General features: G+C 42.7%; 1 protein-coding gene across 3 annotated transcripts in view; it reads left to right on the top strand.

The window, feature by feature from the left end:
* The window catches only part of LOC124049736 (protein sidekick-1-like), a 203391-nt gene that overhangs the window by 83196 nt on the left and 101618 nt on the right, over positions 1-18577 (top strand). For all 3 annotated transcript variants that reach the window (XM_046371712.1, XM_046371721.1, XM_046371731.1), the window contains one exon: positions 18237-18370. In XM_046371712.1, coding sequence (XP_046227668.1) covers positions 18237-18370 — 134 coding nt within the window. The remainder of the gene's footprint in view (positions 1-18236; positions 18371-18577) is intronic.

The raw sequence follows: 18577 nt of genomic DNA, 5'->3' as shown, positions 1-18577 counted from the left end.
GTCTCTACAAGACATGTCCTCCCCCCACCCCCCTCTCACCTCCCTGCTCTGTCTCTCACTGCTACCTTCCTGCCTCTAAATTATTCTTTATCCTGCTTTGTTCTGTCCGTTGGCTCTCCCTCTCCCCCTCTCTCCCTCTCTGACTCTTTTACAGTAATTATCATGCTACAAGATATACTGTTACAGAACCCATAAACTTCTGCTCCTGAATAAACTGCTTAACTGCATGTGGTGTATACACACAACACACACGCAGACACACACACAGTCTGTCTCTTCAGACCAATCTCGGTTGCGTTTACCTGGCTCGGCCGTCTCCGTCTGCGCTCATGCGTGTCAGAGCGAGTGCACTGAATATTTGCACGGCCCTGCGTGTGTGTAACGGCGTGCGTACGCGTTCGTGTTTGTGTGCAAGGTTATGCTGGCTGAACCCGTGGTCCGATGAGACGGGGCCAGATGGTGCCTGGCGGTTGGCTGTCTTCGTGGTGACCGGGCTGATGATGTTGTTTATGAAGTTTATTGATCCGATATGCATCGCTCCCAGAGTCCCCGTGCGCATCTCTGTGTCTGTCTTCCTGCCTCTCCCACCGCTCTCAATTTATGTCTGCGTTCCTGCCCCCAACCCCACTCTGCATATCCTGCACACATGCACACACTCACACACACACTCTCTGTGTTTGAACACACTCAAACTCCCCAGCCCTCAAAATACTGGCCAGAAAAGAACTTACAAGCTGTCACTTCCCACACACTCTGCTCTAATCTAATGGAGCCCTCACTCCCTGCCCCCTCCCGTCACCATGCTGGTCTGCCTCTATTCTGATTCCCCACCCACCCCACCCTCCCATTCCCACTTGGGCTCTGAACTTCAGACGTATCGAGTCTGTTTTCTTTATAGCTGTCCAGCAGCAGTCAAAACAACTTTGGGACAGGGCTGCCACCTCAGCTGCTGAAGCTGAGATATATTTTAGCCCAGGTCGAGAAGAGCGAGCTGCTGCTTTTAATTAGCTCTGAGACCTGTGGCAGATGGACGTGAAATGACTCTCATAGCCAGCAGCTTCAAGAGGACAGACAGGATAAGAAGAATTCGAACTCTCCTTTCTTCTTCCAACAGGGACGCAGATTGATCAAATAAAGGCGGTGATCTGTGCAGGAGCATGGCAGGACAGCCAGTGAAGATTTCAGTTTCTGAGTGGTGTGGAGAGCGCTAATGTCACAGGTGGTCAGTGTCAGGACGGGGCCTGATTGGAAATATTTGTCCTCATAGACGTGGCCCATGCAGCCATATGCTGCAGAGCTCTCTGAGTGTGTGTGTGTGTGTGTGTCTTGCAATTCATTCATTTTAATTTGTCAAACACCACTTTAACAGAGGGAGTGATTCATTATTTTGCTGCTTTCCATCACGCACACACACACACACACACACACACACACAGCGGAGGTCTGAACAGAAGGAACTTTCTCGCTGTCTGAACTTTGCAAGCAGATGTTCGGTGTGTTCGTGTCTGTGCGCTTGTGCACATATGCATGTGTGTGTATTAGACAGACCACAAGATCAAGAGAAAGAGAGCATCATTTGGAAGGAGACTCAAAGGACGTGTAGGCTTAGATCCCACCACATGTTGAAAATACAACCGGCCATTTGAAAGATCTTCCATCCACAACAAGTAACGCTGCGGTTCATAATGACTCAGTTTCTCACGGCAGCCAAAGGGGAGGATCAAAGTGACTGGGGGAGAGGTAGAAGAAGACACGGTAAAGAAAAAAGTACAGGAAATGAATATGGAGTAAAGAGTTTAAGCTCATCTGAATCCATTGTGTCTGGAAACTTAATCTCTGGAGCCACCAGAAGCTTAGACACTATATGTGACTTTCTTCTTAATTATATGATTTAGTTACTTTTGGGATTACAAAAGCATCACAGACATGTAGGATCTTAAGACATATGGCTGCACTAAGAAGAGCCATGTGCCAAAGTTTTCTCTGCTTACCCATGTATTATATTCTACAAGCCTATACTCCTCTGCCTTTGTTAAGGCTTTTGTTTTATTGCATAAACTGACCTACATACTGAATACTGTTTTGAGTGTTATCCTAGTTTTCATGTTGATGTTTGCATGGAACACTGACGGAAAAGGTTGTTTATTTACAGTGTGCGGGTTTCTGTTTGTCTTTGTCAGTGCAGCTGTGTCTTTGACTTCTCCACATACAACAAACGTTTCACGTCCTTAACTCGAGCGTTGTAGCTACAGTGTCTGACTGGCCGAACTCAGCTGTTTGATTTAGCCTCTCCAACGAATCATTATTTATGAAAAATGCAAGCAAGAATAGAACATAGTAATTTCAGTCTATCACTGCGTTGTTTATCATCATTTTTTTTTACTGCTACTACTGCGTAACTTGGGTTAAGAATGCGCCTACAAAAAAGGCAGACAATAATTTCAAACCCGACTATAAGGCCATCCCACGTTATTCCAGTATCCGACTTGTCCAGCTAGCACATCTAGGTTCCTCAAAACTAGGATAAGGTCTTGTCCAGGTTTCTGAAACCGGACTGTCATGTTTAAATGCTTGCTCCTTAAACCTCATGACAAGTTGGACACTAGTGTGCATGTAAACACACAAAATATGTCATCGGTTCATGGACAAAAAAACTCTTGGGTTTAAGGAAACATTGTGGCCTCAATTAAAATTTGCATTGAGACTTTGTCGCTCTGTCACATGACCCCTCCCCCGCTCTCATCGTAATTACTGCTGTCCCTACAGTCTCAAAGTGAATTAATGTATTTACAGCATGTTTATAAAAGGTCATTGGGTACATAGTTTGGAGAAAGTTAATCCAAATCCAAAGCCAGACTCCCCGTCATTTCCAGCACATTGAGCAAAGTTATGTCACATAAAAGCACCAGGAAATGCTGTCTCAGTACTTCGCGTGGTGTTGGTTGTTGTTCCGTAGTTAAATTATTGGAAAGTTTCCCACATTAGCAAGCCGACCAAGCCAAACTTACCAGTCTTGCTTGGTAAAAACATGACCATGTATGTCTTCATTTGCTGTGTAATTTTAGCTTGTATTCGATGTCTGTGTATTAATGCCATGTATTAGCAGCTTGCTGACAATTTTCTAGAAAATATTAGATTCATATAAAGAGTTTGGTTTTCCTTGTGGGAGCCATGCTGCTGTCCTGTAAATTGTAATAGCCCTGTTTTTTTAATTGACAGCTCTAATAAGGGTTGTCATGAGTAATTGTAGTCATTACATTTTTTTTTAAAAAAAATAGTATAATAGGAAATATCTACAGCAGATAAGCCAGAAAAAATTCTACCTGACCAAGACGCTATGTTTGAGTTAATTGCTCTTTTGTAATTAATGGCAGTGAAGGACACTGGCTAAAAGAAACACCACTGTGATGTGATGTGAAAATGAGCATTTAGCATTTCACCGTAGATCGTTACATTCATTTTAGAGAAAATAATAAAAGATTGGACATAAATTAATTATTTTTTGATGCCTGTTTGAACTACTTTCCAATTTGCTGCTCCTCCCCGTCTCATCTTGCTCTCCTCTTTTTTCCGTACCCTCTGTCCATCCCTTTCCATAATTGAATTGCTCCTTTGGTCACCTAATGTGGCGGCAAATAACAGAATGAAATTCTCTATTGTAAACTCTTCAATTTCCACTTAGCTATCTTACTCCTTCATTTCAAAGGAGACGTGTCTGTCGCTCTGTCTCTCTCTTGTTTGCCTCTTGTTCTCACCCTCTCACTTTTTCCTTCTTATTTGTCAGGTAGCATTAGGGGTTGTTGATCCCATTTCAAAGGCAAATGGTAATCCTGGTGTTCCTCCACTCTCAACCTTCAGCTCCCCTTACGTCTTTAAACAGAAGTGGTACATAAATTTTGTACATTTAAGGTTGTAGCAATAGTGTGGAAATTGATTTGTTGAGTTGTTTGAGTTTCTATGTTGGTGAATTTTTGGACTGTTAAGCTGGGCTTCGTGAAAAATCATTTTTAACCAGTACAGCTAATTGGGCCTGTGGGTGCTGCAAGGTCTGAAGTTAATACACTTCAGCCAGAAACATTTGTGTCAAGGAATTTACTATCACCATTTATACATTAAGACAGGGAAGTTTCTGCTATCAAATAATCTGAGCAGCAGTGAGGATCCTGCTGAGACAACACAGCCTAATAAATGAACTATATGGACAACAGTATTCAGACACACCTCTTTATTATTAATGGTTGGATGAGTTTGGTGTGGAAGAACTTGACTGGCCCACACACAGCCCTGACCTCAACGCCATCCAACACCTTTGGGATGAACTGGAATGGAGATTGTGAGCCAGGCCTTTTGGTCCAACATCAGTGTGTGACCTCACAAATGCTCTACTGCATGAATGGGCGCAAATTCCCACAGAAACACTCCAACATGTTGTGGAAAGCCTTCACAGAAGAGTGGAAGCTGTTAGAGCTGCAAAGAGGGGGCCAACTCCATGTTAATGCCTACGTATTTAGAATGGGATGCCATTAAAGTATATAGTGTACATACATGAACATCATATATTAGTCACATCCAATACCAACAACCTAGCAAATAAGATGAAGGTTGTCTTCTAGTTTGGTGTCTGATAAGCCTTCACACTCACGGATCTTTGGATGTGTGGAAACAATGTGCCCCTTTTGATACAACTGGAGTTTCTTTTCACCTCACAGCGAATTTTAAAAATAGATTGTGATGTGTTTGGATGCACCTAATTCTTGATTTGACAATGGAATGATCTGGAAAATCTCTTACTGTTTTACAAAAATAGCTGCATTGTTAAAAGGCAGACTTATATCTGTGCATACATTTGGTTGAGACCACTAATCATTTTTCTACATTTGCAGTCGACTGTGCAAATAATGGCGGAAAGAACTTTCTAACCTCAGCTTGTGGACTCGTCTGTTGCCTCTGTACAATCTATGTCTGCTTCTCTTGTCCGATTTAGGTTGCTAAAAGGTGCCTGAAAAAGACCGGTTGTTGCTAAAAAAATTGGCCAAAGGCAAGTTATTCTGCCATCACGCTATTATACATGAATTTTGCAGTAAAGAAATCAGATGACTTGTTTAATTTTTAATGTTATCACTGTACTGCACGGGGAGTGTGGGAGCGACACATGTGGCAAAGGGAGACAGGGAACAAGGGGTTGCTTTAATTGCATTGCATTTTCGGGTAATATTATTCATTGTCAAGGTGGAGTGGGATAGAATTGCATTATGAAGACAGCACTTTAGGGCCTGCTGTTGGACTATGAATATTCATTGCTTATTCTGCCAAAAGCAATTTGTTGTAGCTTTGTTTAAAACTGTTGATGTGTTTTCCAAGTCTGTAGGCTATAAGTACAGCCGCACGTATGCCACAAGGTAAAAACATTACATTTTTAATAAATTGCATTTTCTTTCCTATTTTGACACAGAATTGGGTGGATATTTTAGAGTTGATAGCACCATTATTTTCAGACCCGGACTTGCAGTCAGATGTATTGGTTGTTTGCCGAGATAACAGCCTCTGTGTCTGGCGGGTATATCAGGTGAATTTGAGACTCCTCTCATCTGTCCCTAACTTGTGTCCCTTACTTGTAACTGTGTTTCAAATTTGTTGTCTTCTTCCAACCACATTTCTCAAACTACTACGGTGAAAAGAAAACTTTTCTCTTTTAAAAAAGAAGCACAAAGTAGAAAAGACATTAACTCTGAGGCTGTACTTAATGACTCTCCCAAATGACAGAGGCTTACTCTGCCTCACACACTCAAGGGAGGGAGACAAGCAGCAGGAGAGGGAGGAGGAGGAGGAGGAGGAGGAGGAGGAGGAGCAACAGGAAGAGAGGGGTAGAAACAAAAAGCTCCCTGAACTGCAGGAGTGCGACACAGATGATTCATCACAGTTACAGAATGTGACAGTTTTAACTCCCATGATTATATTTTCCTTTAACGTATTTGAATTATCCTCAACTAATCATTACAGTTGTTCTTGTTCCTGTAATAGCAAATAGTCTATGTACTGTTACAAGCCCTATTAAGCTGTAGTTTACATTTACTAAGACCTCTGGCTGTGGTATTAAAATGCCATCTGGGTATCTGGATAAGCCAAAACATATGCTAATGCAAGGTGTAAACATACGCAGCAACACATTACCATGGAAGTGTGACTGGATTTACAATAGCTTGAAGTTCGATCTCAGTCGCCTCTATGGTAGACCTATGCAGTTCACGCACTGTGTTCAGATGTGTTTAAAAAGTGCCAGAACCATCACGATTCACTCTGAAGTTTGCACTTCGCAGTCACACTTTGGCACAGTCAGGGTAAGGCAGCACTCGCAGCAGCTCCAAACTCCTTTTTTGTGGCACTAAACTACCTGCGTGTTGTTTGTTTCGCCTCCTGCAAGAGCTGACCTGTTATGCCTCAAATGAAAAGTAAAAGCAAGCTGTCATTTGTCATGTCAAAGGTCCCCACGCCCGTCGTGTTTGTTTTTAACAGGGATGGCAGTGACAGCTGGCCTGCAGTTTTAGTCCAGACTGTAATGTCATTTTTTGTTTTTGCAAACATTCATAGTTCTAAAAGTTGGATCTTATTGATATGAAAGAGGACTTTTTCTCTGGCACCCACCAGCAGCTTGACATTTTGGTTAATATACCAGTTATAATGATTCCTGTTAAAATTTGGTAGTCAGTATTTATTTCCCCCTCAGGATGAAATGTGATAACTTTTGTGAACCATCAACGTTTAGCATCAATATCATGTCCAAAAGATGACGGCCAGTCACAGGGCAGACCACAGTGTGGACAAATGCCTGTTAATAAGCAAAGCTTGTGATGTAGTTTTACTGTAAAACAAGGTGTAACCTGAGCTCTTGGATTCTTTCAGATCCCAAGTGTTGGTATTTTCCCACGTGTGTGTATGAACCTGCAGAGTTTAATGCTTCTCTGCTCAGCTGCCTGACAGAAGCAGCTTCTGTCTGAACTGACTGCTCTACGTGTGTGTGTGTGTGTCCAGCCTGTGTAGCTGGTGCTGATGATGATAAATTCTATGGATGTGTATCTTTGAAAGGTGCCATGTCTTTTGTCTCTGTCTGGTCCCCAACTTTGCCTCCTTCTCTGCTTCTCTTCATTCTCCTCTTCTCTCTCTTTTTGTGTCTCCCTGACTATATCCTACACCCCAAGAATCATTATTCCACAGTTAAAGTCTAAACCAACACTCCCACCTGCCACCCTGTGTGTGTGTGTGTGTGTGTGTGTCTGCGTATGTGCGTGTCCGTGAGTGTGTCCTCTGTCTAACATCGTTAAATATTCTAAAGACAGAGACCTCTTTTAATTATCCACCAATCACACTTTTAATTACCTGCCACACACACACACACACATCCATCACTGACCAGACTGTACACACACGCTCACATAAACACACACACACACACTCGTCCCACAAACACGCACTCACGCTCACGTCTTCCACCGGAAAGAGTTCTTAACTTATCAACCAAACACACAGAGGAAAAGCAAAGAGGGGAATGAAAAAGAGAGTGAGAGGCTGCAGAGTGACGAGTGACTGATGAAGGTCTGGTTTTGACGCTTTGTTAGAGGCTGGCAGGTGGTGACAACGAGGGGACAGAAGAGACCGTGTCACACATGAATACACAAATGAAGGAAATGTGTTACAAGCACAAACATGCTTTTCTCCAGGAATTATCTGAGCCCGTGTTTCTCTGCCTCCCTCCACACAGTAGATATATCTTTTGCTTTCCAAAACTGAAAGTCTTCAGAATAGCCAGACAAAAGGATGCTGATTGACTGGTTAATATCAGAGCCACGAGATGACAACCTTGAGATCAGAGAGTTGGATCGATAAGCAGAAGGTCAGCAGGTTTTTTTCTCTCGTAGATGAATAAAGGTTAAATTTTAGCACTTCCTGCTCCTGGGAAATCACACTTTCCATGCTCTAACCTCTTTGTTCTTGTTTTCACGTGGGAGTTTTGTGTTTATGACTTGAGGGCTTGTGTCAAGGAATAAGTGCATTGACAGTGTTAAAGGTGATGACCCAGTGCACTCTGTTTTTCGCTCAAACATTCAGCTGTCCTTCCCTCCATTGTTTTTTTTTCCTCTCTCTTTGCAGATAATTACAGTGAACCACACGCAATACACATTCACTCACACATGCACAAAATAAATCTGCACATCACTCCATGTACTGCTTGTACGCACAGCCAGGCTCATACACACTGTTCACATTCAAAGTAGGGCCCTGATTTTGTCATTTATGTTCGTTATGTTCGCTGTCCATTTCGCGTTCGTACTCTTGAGAAATGTTCTGTTTGCAAAAAAAAAAAAAAGAAAAAAAAGGACTGCTTTTAACTAAAGTGGGTGCAGTTGCAGCTGAGGTTGTGTTTAAGGCGGGCAGGTGGCAACACTGCATTTCATCTACCTTTTTTGCATTAAAATTGAGCTTATATTTTCAAGCACAATTTCCGTACACTCAGTTTGCAGAAGCTTATACGTGGACCTCTTGAAAAGCAAAACTCTCAGGAGTGTTTGCCTCTTTCATTTTGTTGTACGTTTTTTGTCAGTACACCAATCAGAAGAAGATTCAAAACAGAATCAGACTAGTGGGCGTTTCTCACCAGGTTACACTTCACCTACACGTCACATGCACCTACAAGCTGGTCCGTCCGGGTTGATGTGTGCTCAGGCTTACATTTAGAGTCATCTCAGTGTCTCGCCGTGCTCTCAGTTTGTGCTGTTTGTCCAGTTTAACAAAAACCCAGCAGTCCCTGTCAGACTGTATGGCTTTGTGTGAGGAGCAGGTCAGTGTGAGTGATGCATTCACTGACAATTTCATGCAATAGAGCAATTGTGTGCGTGTGTCTGTGTGGTTATTTTTGTTACAGAATAAAGTAGATTAAAATGTTTTTGCCTGTAGGCGGAATCTTTTTCTTCTTTTTCTTTTTTTGCATCGTATTGATTTCCTTTCGCCATGGTGACAAGTGTATCAGTTAAAAACCCTTGTTTTACCGGAGATGCTCAATGTGAGGTTTTGCCAATGTCGACAATAAAGCAGGAACACGGTGCTACATGGTGCTTGTTTACTCCATGCTGTTGCTACTGACCTTTAAAGCTACTGGAAGCAATTTGTCTACATTTAAATAGCAATGTGTGACTGCGTTTTTGTAGACAATCAGTGTGATTCTGTGTGTACACACTCACAGAGACACACAATTTCTCTTAATTTTTATGATATTTCATGTATTTCATTTACTTCATCAGCTAAATAACAGCCAATCCCACCTGATTATGTTATTGTTAATTGGTTTCATTAATTGAATTTCCAGAAAATGTACATTATCTCAAATATGACGCAAAGCCTAATGGCTAGTTCAGGCAGTGAACGTGAGGCAGCTGCTTCACTCATATGGCTCACTCTTCTCATTACAACATTTATCCAATTACCAACATATATCAACATTTGTGCTTACATACAACAAATCATTAAAAGTAGAAAGTGATGCTTACTTCCTGTCTGCAGACTGACTCACAGAGTCGTAAAAGCAGAATATAAATCGCAGGCTCTGGAGTCACACTCTTGGTTCAAACAGTCATATGAGCCAGAATTAGTAAATGACGGCTTATTGTCAAATGTGAAGATTACAGGCTCTCTGTTCAGCTGGTTTCTGCAGCTCAGCAGCTGGGAGAGGCAGTGGCTCAGAATAAGGTGTGTCTCTCCAGCTGAGAGAAACACGGAGAGCGAGAAAGAGAGAGGGGAAGTACAGCGAGAGAAGTCACCGCCAGTTGTGTGGTTAATTGGAAGCAGACATAATTAGTGCTAATTAGGATAATAGCCATTCGTCTAGAGATCCATCCACCTAATGGGACTACAATAGTCACTCAGCTGCACACACGCACATGCACAGCCACACAAAAGGAGTTGTTACCATCCATCCAGCCTCCTTGTTAGACGAATGTATTCTTGTTCTGTACATTTAATGCACTTACTGTTACGAAACATGCTAAAAGCAAAGCTAAAAGCAGAAACATTTTTCTGTGTGCGTTTATGTGAATAGCTGCCTGTATGTGCCTGTGACAGACAGACGTAAAGCTTGGGTAGAAAGGAAGTGAGTCATGGAGCTCCTGTAGCTGAACAAACAGCTAGTGGAGAGAAAAGTCTCCCTCCTGTGTTTACTCAGCATCTGGCCTCATCCCTCTCTCTCCTCCTCTCTTCCTGCCTCCACCTCACCCTTGCCCAGCTTTGCTTTCCTTTCCTGTACCGTTGCCTTTCCACTGCTCTCTGCCTGTCCCTCAGGCCATGCCATGGGACATTAAACAAACGCAGTCTGTCTAGCAGCCCTCTCTCTCTCTCTCTCTCTCTCTCTCACACACACACACACACACACACACTCTTTCTCTCTCTCTCCCTCTCTCTCTCTCTCACACACACACACACACTCTTTCTCTCTCGCTCTCTCTCTCTCTCTCTCACACACACACACACTCTCTCTCTCTCTCTCACATACACATATGCCAATTACTTTTGGACTGCAGGCCCAAGACTGTGTGTGCGCAAAGACACTGGACTATGTGTGTGCAGACATGCATTTCCTCTGCCTGTGTGTGCGCGTGTGTGTGTGTGTGTTTTATGGAGGACTTATTGGCAGTGGCAACAGGCCAAGCCGGTGAACGAGCACAGAAAAGTCTCCCTCTCTGTGTCCGTTTGACCGTTTGAAGGAACTGTAAAGGTGATTGAGGAAGCAAGCCTGTGATTTAGGCACTGCGTTAATTACAAGTCACAGAGCTGCAGAGTGTGTAGGGCACGAGGTAGGGAAATGTTTTCTGAGTCAGTGAAGGGGCTGTTAAAATCCCTCACAAACACATTAGTGTTCATTACTGTTGTAACCTCTACCATCTTTCTTTCCTTTTATTTTTTTCCTTTCACCCTCCTCTTTATTGGTCTCATGTGCAGTCAGATATGCAGGCTGTATTTCTCTGGAAAATCATCAAGATTCACCATGCAGAACTCAGGCATTAAGGGATAATAACCTTAGATTGGGTTTTGAGTTATTAATAAGGTGTGCACAGAAATTGAAATAGTATTATGACAGGAGAAAGAAGTACATAGTCCTCATACTTTTAGGCACAAAAAGTACCTAAAGGTGGGACTACAGGGTCCATCCCAAGAAACTGATTGTAGGAGGGCTCTCATTTCTCATGAAGGCCTTGTTGGTCGTGGCAGCCAGTGGGTAGAGCGAGGATGACATCTTTCCCGATGACACGTGTGAGGACGTGTGTCCGATGCTTGGGAAGGCGATGGGTTTTTCAGGTCAGACTGAGCAAATGCACTGTAATGCAGGAGAGAATAATAAGGGGTTGTTATTGTGAGAAAATTTAATTCCACAGCATGCAGTGATATTTCCGATGACACTGTGACACTACATGTTGACGAGGCCACGGTAAAATGTTTGCTCAATTTAATTTGGGACAACTGGCCTGCACAGAGCCCTGACCTCAACCCCGTCAAACACCTTTGGGATGAACTGTAACGCCGTTCAACATCAGCGCTCGACCTCAGGGAGCAAACCCCTGCAGTCAGGTTCAATCTGATGGTAAAGCCTCCCAGAGCGGTGGAGTCTTTTGTAGCAGTGTAATAATGTCCATGGACTTGGCACAAGATGTTCAGTATTCTAAGACTGCAACTAATGACTGTTTTCATTACTGAATAATCTACAGATTTTTTTTTCTCAAAGTTTGACTAATTAATCATCTTGGTCATAGCCTATCAGAAAATAAAAAGTGTTGGCTGTAAATGTTTTGTCAGTCTGAAACCTAAAACTTTGTCATGAAATAAAACAGAGGAAGGCAGCACATCCTCATAATTGAAAGGCTAGAACCAGAGAACATATCTGTGCTTGAGAACAGACTGAAACGATTCCATTATCGAAGTAGATGCCGTTTCATTTTCTGCCAGCTGACGAATTGGTTAATTGACTTCATTGTTTCAGTGATTACATATGGGTGTGACGCCTTTGGCCTTGCAGTGTGCCACCTTTGAGTGGGTGCGTGTAGGTCTGATTGTGTGGCTGTGGATGTGCAACGAGTGCTTTTTAATAACATGAATGTTACCCCGCTATCATTTAATGTAGTCCAAAATGCTCTGGCCTTGATTTAAATTCAGATAGACACAATCCAGACCTCCTAAACAGTTGATGCAGATTTTTAATGCATCAGCAGCCTGCTTCCATTATTTCTCCTCATTTGGTTCAGCTTCAGCGGGCTGACAATAAAGATGTGGAGTTGTTTTGTGAATGTTTTGTTTTCACACTCTTGTTGATTCCAAGATAAAAGCGCACTTAATGCTTCCTCCAGCAGGAGTGGCAAATGTCCAGTTGTGCCACACTGCTGTGCCGTTCAGCAGCCACGACAGAAGTGCAGTGTGCAGCTCGTAATATAGGGGCTCACCGTGTTATTTAAGAGCTGGGTTTCACTTTTTGAACCATATGGATTTCAGGTATGTTAACATGTGGTGCATTGTTGAAAGGAGTTAGGGATGCATTCTCATTTTCTGCTTAGCGGCTGTTCATTTTTGAAGGCGTAGGCCAGTTTTACTGTCGTTTATTGACTTACACAGACTTTGAGCAGCATCAGAAAACATAAATGTTATCTATTATTAAGCTGTGTCTCAAAAGATCTGTCGGTCAGTTTGAAAATAACAGCAGGTTTCATTCATCCATGCGTTTTGAATTTCATTGGTATCTACCCTTTTGTTTACTCTAGAATCAAGGACTGATGATCGCTGAGCTTTCAATTGGGTGTTATTATCCCCTTACAATACTGCTGTTGTAGAAATAATCTCCATGCTTCTGTAGACTTGAGAAAAAATGATTACTGTAAAAAAAAAAGTACTTTTCTCTTGAGTCCCACACAAGAACAAACCTCGCTGTTAAAGCTGCAAATGACATAATTTGACCCAACTTTAAATCTTTATTTCACTTTCAGGCCTTTTACTCACAATCAGAAACTTAAACAAATGTCTCTTTAAAGATAATGTTTGAGGCATTGCGTTCTGACTGAGCCTGAGGATTAAAGAATGTTCAGCAAATATACTGTAAAACAAATCTTCAACCTCGGGCTGTGTTAACAATAGCTTAATTTAAACTATGCATGAAAATCACTAAAGCAGTCACTGTCGCACTACTGGCAGCAGAATGTCAAGAGCTGCTGGCTGTGGTCCAGCTCTCGGTCTTAACTCAGTTAGACTGTTTAATCTCATTACAAAAACAGATCTATCATATTTTCCAAAACTCTGTGAAACTGTTGTTGGAAATTAGTAAAGTTAAGCTCTAATTATTGTCCTCCCCCACCACCAGGATTACTCAAGTCAAGTCAAATTTGGTTTATACAGCTGAGAATCACAGTTTTCCCCAGGGAGCTTTACAGCATACGTACAGCATATGTACAACATGCAACACCCTCTCCATCCTTACACCTTCGTTCCTCTTTTTCCCTCTGAGCTGTTATATGACAGCAACATACTAAAACTTATATATCTAAGACTTCCAGCTTCTGTTTGATCCCAATTTACCGCAAAACGTCACAACAGGGACTGTCTGTCGGGCCTTAACATCGTCCACTCAGAGAGTCATTCACAGAGTGTGTCCTTTGGAATCAGCGAAAAATATTCCACTGCCAGCTTTGTGTTCATGCCAAGTTACTGAGCTTTCAGACCGATTGAAGCAACTAAATTCAACTGTCAGAGAAATTCCATCGCAGTTCTTGAGGAGTGGCTTGTGCATTTATCCTCATCGAGCCCAGTGAAGAATGAAGTTCCAAAGAAAAGTTTGTATTGTTTGTTTTTGCAATGAAACAAGCCGCAAAGGAATTTCCCTCTCCATTAAGACCTCCTCTCTGAATTCCCCTTGGAGGAGACGCTCCACCCGTGAGTGGTAAATACATTGACCTCTACAGACGGACTTTTCATTTTCAATTCAAAATGGCAACATCATTGGAAGAAGAAGCGGAAGAGAGACGCGGGTAGCTGCAGATATTCTCCATCTTCGTGTGGCCTCCTTTGAAGTTTAGTGTCCATTTTGGTTTTCCAACACTTGGTGTAGTAGCCCTCAGTAGCTGTGACAACAGATTAGAAACTAGTGGATGTTCTCACAGAGCCTACACCCTCTGACCTTCCATCAGGTGGCCCCTCGCATAGTTGATTACTCTGCTCAAGGTTCTGTAAAGCAAAAAAAGCTCCAATAAATTACAGTCCAAATGAATACTTTTTAAAGAAGACTTACTGTTTCAAAGCTTTTGTAGTGTTTTATCCCTGTGCTTTTAATGTCAGCCTTTGTTTGCAGTTGTGCATTGAAAGATGAAATACAATTCACAAAAAATAAAGCTATCATAGCATGCATTGATGAATGCAGTAGAAAAGCATTCTCCCATTCCTCCCCGCATTCAAAACAACGCTCTTTTGGCGGCTGAGTTTTATAGTTACCAATTACTTCGGGATGGAGGACACCACGCCACAACTCAAGCTGACAGGCAATTTGGAGAGCAGGAATGCTGAAGAAATTTGAATAACCCAACCCTGTGGAAAGTTTGTAATAACAACATCCTAAGTTGAAGCAGGATTTACACAGGACCAGACGCACACACACAAACACAATGTAGCATTCAGCAGTTATGAACCTGTGTACGTTAACTGTCAGTCAGTGCAACAGAGAATGTGTTCATGTGTCCACTAACTTAAAAACCAAAGCAGTTTTTAACGGCTGCAAGAAACAGTCAATGCTCCTAACTGTGTCTATGTGATAAGGTTGTGTGTGTGTGTGTGTGTGTGTGTGTATATATGCAGTGTAATGTGTGGGTTGCTGGCAGGTACTTGCTTTGGGGATGAAGCTGCCAAAAAGGCTGCTGTCTGGACTCGGTACAGTGGAGTATTCCTCCTTCTGCCCTGCTACCACACTCCTCCACCCCGAGCTTCTGTGTGTCAGACGCAGTGTGGTTTAAGAATGTGGCTTGCTGCCTATCTGAGACAGAGAGGGAGGGCAGACAGGGCCAAGGTGGTCTCTGCTGGCAGGAGAATCCGTCTCCAGACCTAACACACACATTCAAACACACTTAGATATAAAAACACACTCATACAAGCACTGACTCGCTCATTCAGACTCTGGTGTGCGACGTGTGTGCTAATTAGCTCTTGGCTCACTTGTATGTGAGCATACATGTGTGTGTGTGTGTGTGTGTGTGGCAGCCAGTCTTGTAGTGCAGACACCCATGAGTGTTTATTAAATGAGTCGTGGGGCCAGATACTTAATGAAAGACCAATCTGGTGTGGAGCTTTGGTTCAAAAGAGTCAGGGGGGAGGAGAGAGGAGGTAAGACAGGACAGCTGTGTGGAGTGAAGGGGAAGGATAGTGTGATAGGAAGACAGCTAGAGAAAACAAAATGCAAAGAAAATTGGATGAAACCAAGAAAGAAATGTGCAGATTGTAATCTGAGTGAGAATGGAAAATGGGGTATGGGAGAAAGAGTCAGAGAGGCTATTTTTTATTATTTGAGGGGGGTGGGGGTGGGGTGGGGGGGTGAAGGAGACAGGGAGGAATGCAGCAGGAGAAGGGAATAGGGTGTAGCTGATTTCTGTATTTTAATTTCCCTCTCATGCCCCGGGATGAACTGTCACACACACACACACACACATGCACGCACAGACAAGCATGCAGAGTCATGCACAGTTTTGCAATTGAGTTTGTCTTTAATTAAAAGCCAAAGTAATTTGGTCCAGTTTAATTAAATGTAGATCTAAAGGAAGGCAGAAAGTGGCATGTTGAATTTATGCTATATTAAATCTGAAATATATTGCTATTCAGCCAGCATGAAAAGACACACATAAGTAGCTCATGTGCATGCTTATTTGTATGCCTGTGTGTGTGTCTGACTATATTATAACTCTTGGGATGGGACTGTTTAACTCCCCCCTCCAGCTACTCAGAACAAATAGGAACATTTTATTATTTTTTTGAAGGGAATTTTACATGAATTGAGGTCTTTTAATCTCTGTCGCCTGACTTCATATTGGCAAATTTCATTTCTTTCCCTCTGTGTTGCTTTTTCGATATGAAAGTTTCATGTGATATGAAAGTTCCAAGATTTTATGGACAAAAAGCTCAAGCCGGAGACCCACCGATTTGGAACGAATGCACGAGTGAAGCCAATTGCTGTGGCCATCAGCTTCTGTCATCACAAGTAATTTCACATGAAAATAGTACGTATAAATTGGATATGTAAATGAGGAAAATACTGCATGAACAAATACTTTTGGCTCAACAAACATTCAGATGTTAATATGCTATCTTAATTGGTCTAACTGCATGCTCGCGCCCACCCATAGGGCTCCGTTGACTTTAATGTTAATAACTTCAAACCTCCCAGGCTCCCTCCTCCCTCAGACACGATAGGCAAGTGGAAGCATGCCTTCACTGCCTATTAATCAGCAGGTTCTGGGTAAAACAGATGTGATAAAACGGGCTGGTCAGTGCAGTTAATGAGCTTAACCGCTATAAATTACATTATAGACCTCGGCGAGGATGCAGAATCCATCCTTACCTGAACAGGAGAAAGCTTTGGTTTAGGTCTCTGTTTGAGGCAGTGAGAGCAGGCACACAAAGACATCCACTCACACAAATAACGTGTCAGTGTTGGAGTTGAGGCTCTGGCTCTTGTGGATGTTCCCCTGGGAAATCACATTGAATAAAATTAGACCTGAGGAATTCTGTCTGTATGTGGAGCGTGTGTGTGTGTGTCAACCCCACATCCTCTTCGCTCCTCAATCAAATTTGTAGTTCAGTCAGTAGGTCCTGTCTTAATTTGTGTCACATGCGAACAACTCCGTGCACTTGGTCCCCGGAGAAACGTGAAAGGACTTTCATGTTCTCATGTTCATGGGTACATCCTCGCAGTCATCTCTAAAATTTGGATGTCAGTAAATCGTATTGGCTGGGCTCAAGTTGGTCGTGCCAGCATGTCACTCATAACAGTGCAGCTAAGGTAACAGCCTAAATGAACAGCCCAGTCTTATTCCCAGGACTGCAAAGGTCATGGGTTGAGTTTGTGCTCTATGCCGCTCGGGTTTGGGCCCACACCTGTTGCTGCATATGCCACAAAACTAAACAATGCTCGCAGAAAAATACACGAAATTATGTAATTCTATTTATTATCCACATTGCATGTCTTGTTTTCTTTTGTGTTTTATTTTTGGAGTTCAAAATCCCAAGTTTGTGTTGCTTTACAATGTGAGCACAGCATGCAGTGTGTGCGTGTGTGTGTGTGTGTGTGTGCAGCAGTGTGTGTTGTAGGGGCGCAGGGAAAAGGCCATAAGTGTCCATAAGAGCAGAAGACTCGTCTCACTCCAGTATGCTTACTTTCCCTTTGGTGATATTGATTTTATTTCAGTGTCACCTCTCAGGTTAGAAATATTGGGAGGTTTCTGTTCATTCACATGCTGAAAACACAAAGAAGCATGACTACAAACATCAACCTGGGCTTCCTGCCTGACGGCGTCTGTTCCCAGGCACGCAAGTTCAAACACATGAAAATCCAAGTGAACATATTTTTTACCCCACTAGACTCCCTCCCGCTTTCCTCACCCACATCATATCCCTCCGAAATCAGCCTTTCCTATTTCACTCCCCTGAAAAGGAACCGCAACACAAAGTCTGTTTGTAAGTGATTGTTTCTTATCTCTGTGTGCTCATGTGAGAACATTGTTAGGTTTTGTGTGTTTGTGTCTGTGCGCGCTTGTGTATTCTCTGTGTTTGTGCTGTATTGATTGCTGCAGGTACGTGGGGAAATGAGGATGGATCAGTGTAAAGAAGGAAGAACAGAAGACAATACACAAACAACCAGAATGGCCAAAAGAATGAAAGAGACAAAATGAGCCACATATCAATCTGAGACAGGAGGAGAGATTTATTTAAGCTCTCCGAATCCTCTTTCCTTTCTGATGACTGTATTCAATGTTTCCTTCCCCACTTCTGAATTCTAAATGATCCATGTACCAAACACTCTCCTCTTGTCAGAGTCTTAGTTTGAGCAGTGTTCTCATCTGAGACCGAGCAACTCTAAGATGGAGGCATGTTTTTGCTTTTGGTTGTTGTTATTGTGTCTTATAATCCTGTGCTGTGTGTGTGTGTGTGTGTACGTGTGTCTTGTTTGTGCCCTGCAGAGCAATCACTTTGGACAATCAGCTGGTCGTCTTGGCAACCACTGCAGCAGACGCAGGACGTTACCATGTCGAGGCGGTGAACGAGATGACAGGGGAGACTGTGACGAGTCCCGCCGTCTACCTGAGCATCTCAGGTAAAAACAAACAATACGCTTCATTCTGAGATCAAACAGCCCTGCCGATTAACGTGATGCTCATCCTGCGGCTCAGAACCAGTTGAGTCTACACTGAATTAAACTGTGCAGCGTATTTAAATTGCACAGAGAAGCAGAGTTTGTTCCACTGTCAAATATTACTAATTGTAGATTGTAGAAGATTTTAAGACTCAGAAATTGCTGATT

Source organism: Scatophagus argus, chromosome 2 (assembly GCF_020382885.2).
Source record: "Scatophagus argus isolate fScaArg1 chromosome 2, fScaArg1.pri, whole genome shotgun sequence".
Taxonomy (NCBI): Eukaryota; Metazoa; Chordata; class Actinopteri; family Scatophagidae; genus Scatophagus; species Scatophagus argus.
The sequence above is the reverse complement of the archived record's forward strand: the minus strand, read 5'-3'. Positions and strand labels throughout refer to the sequence as shown.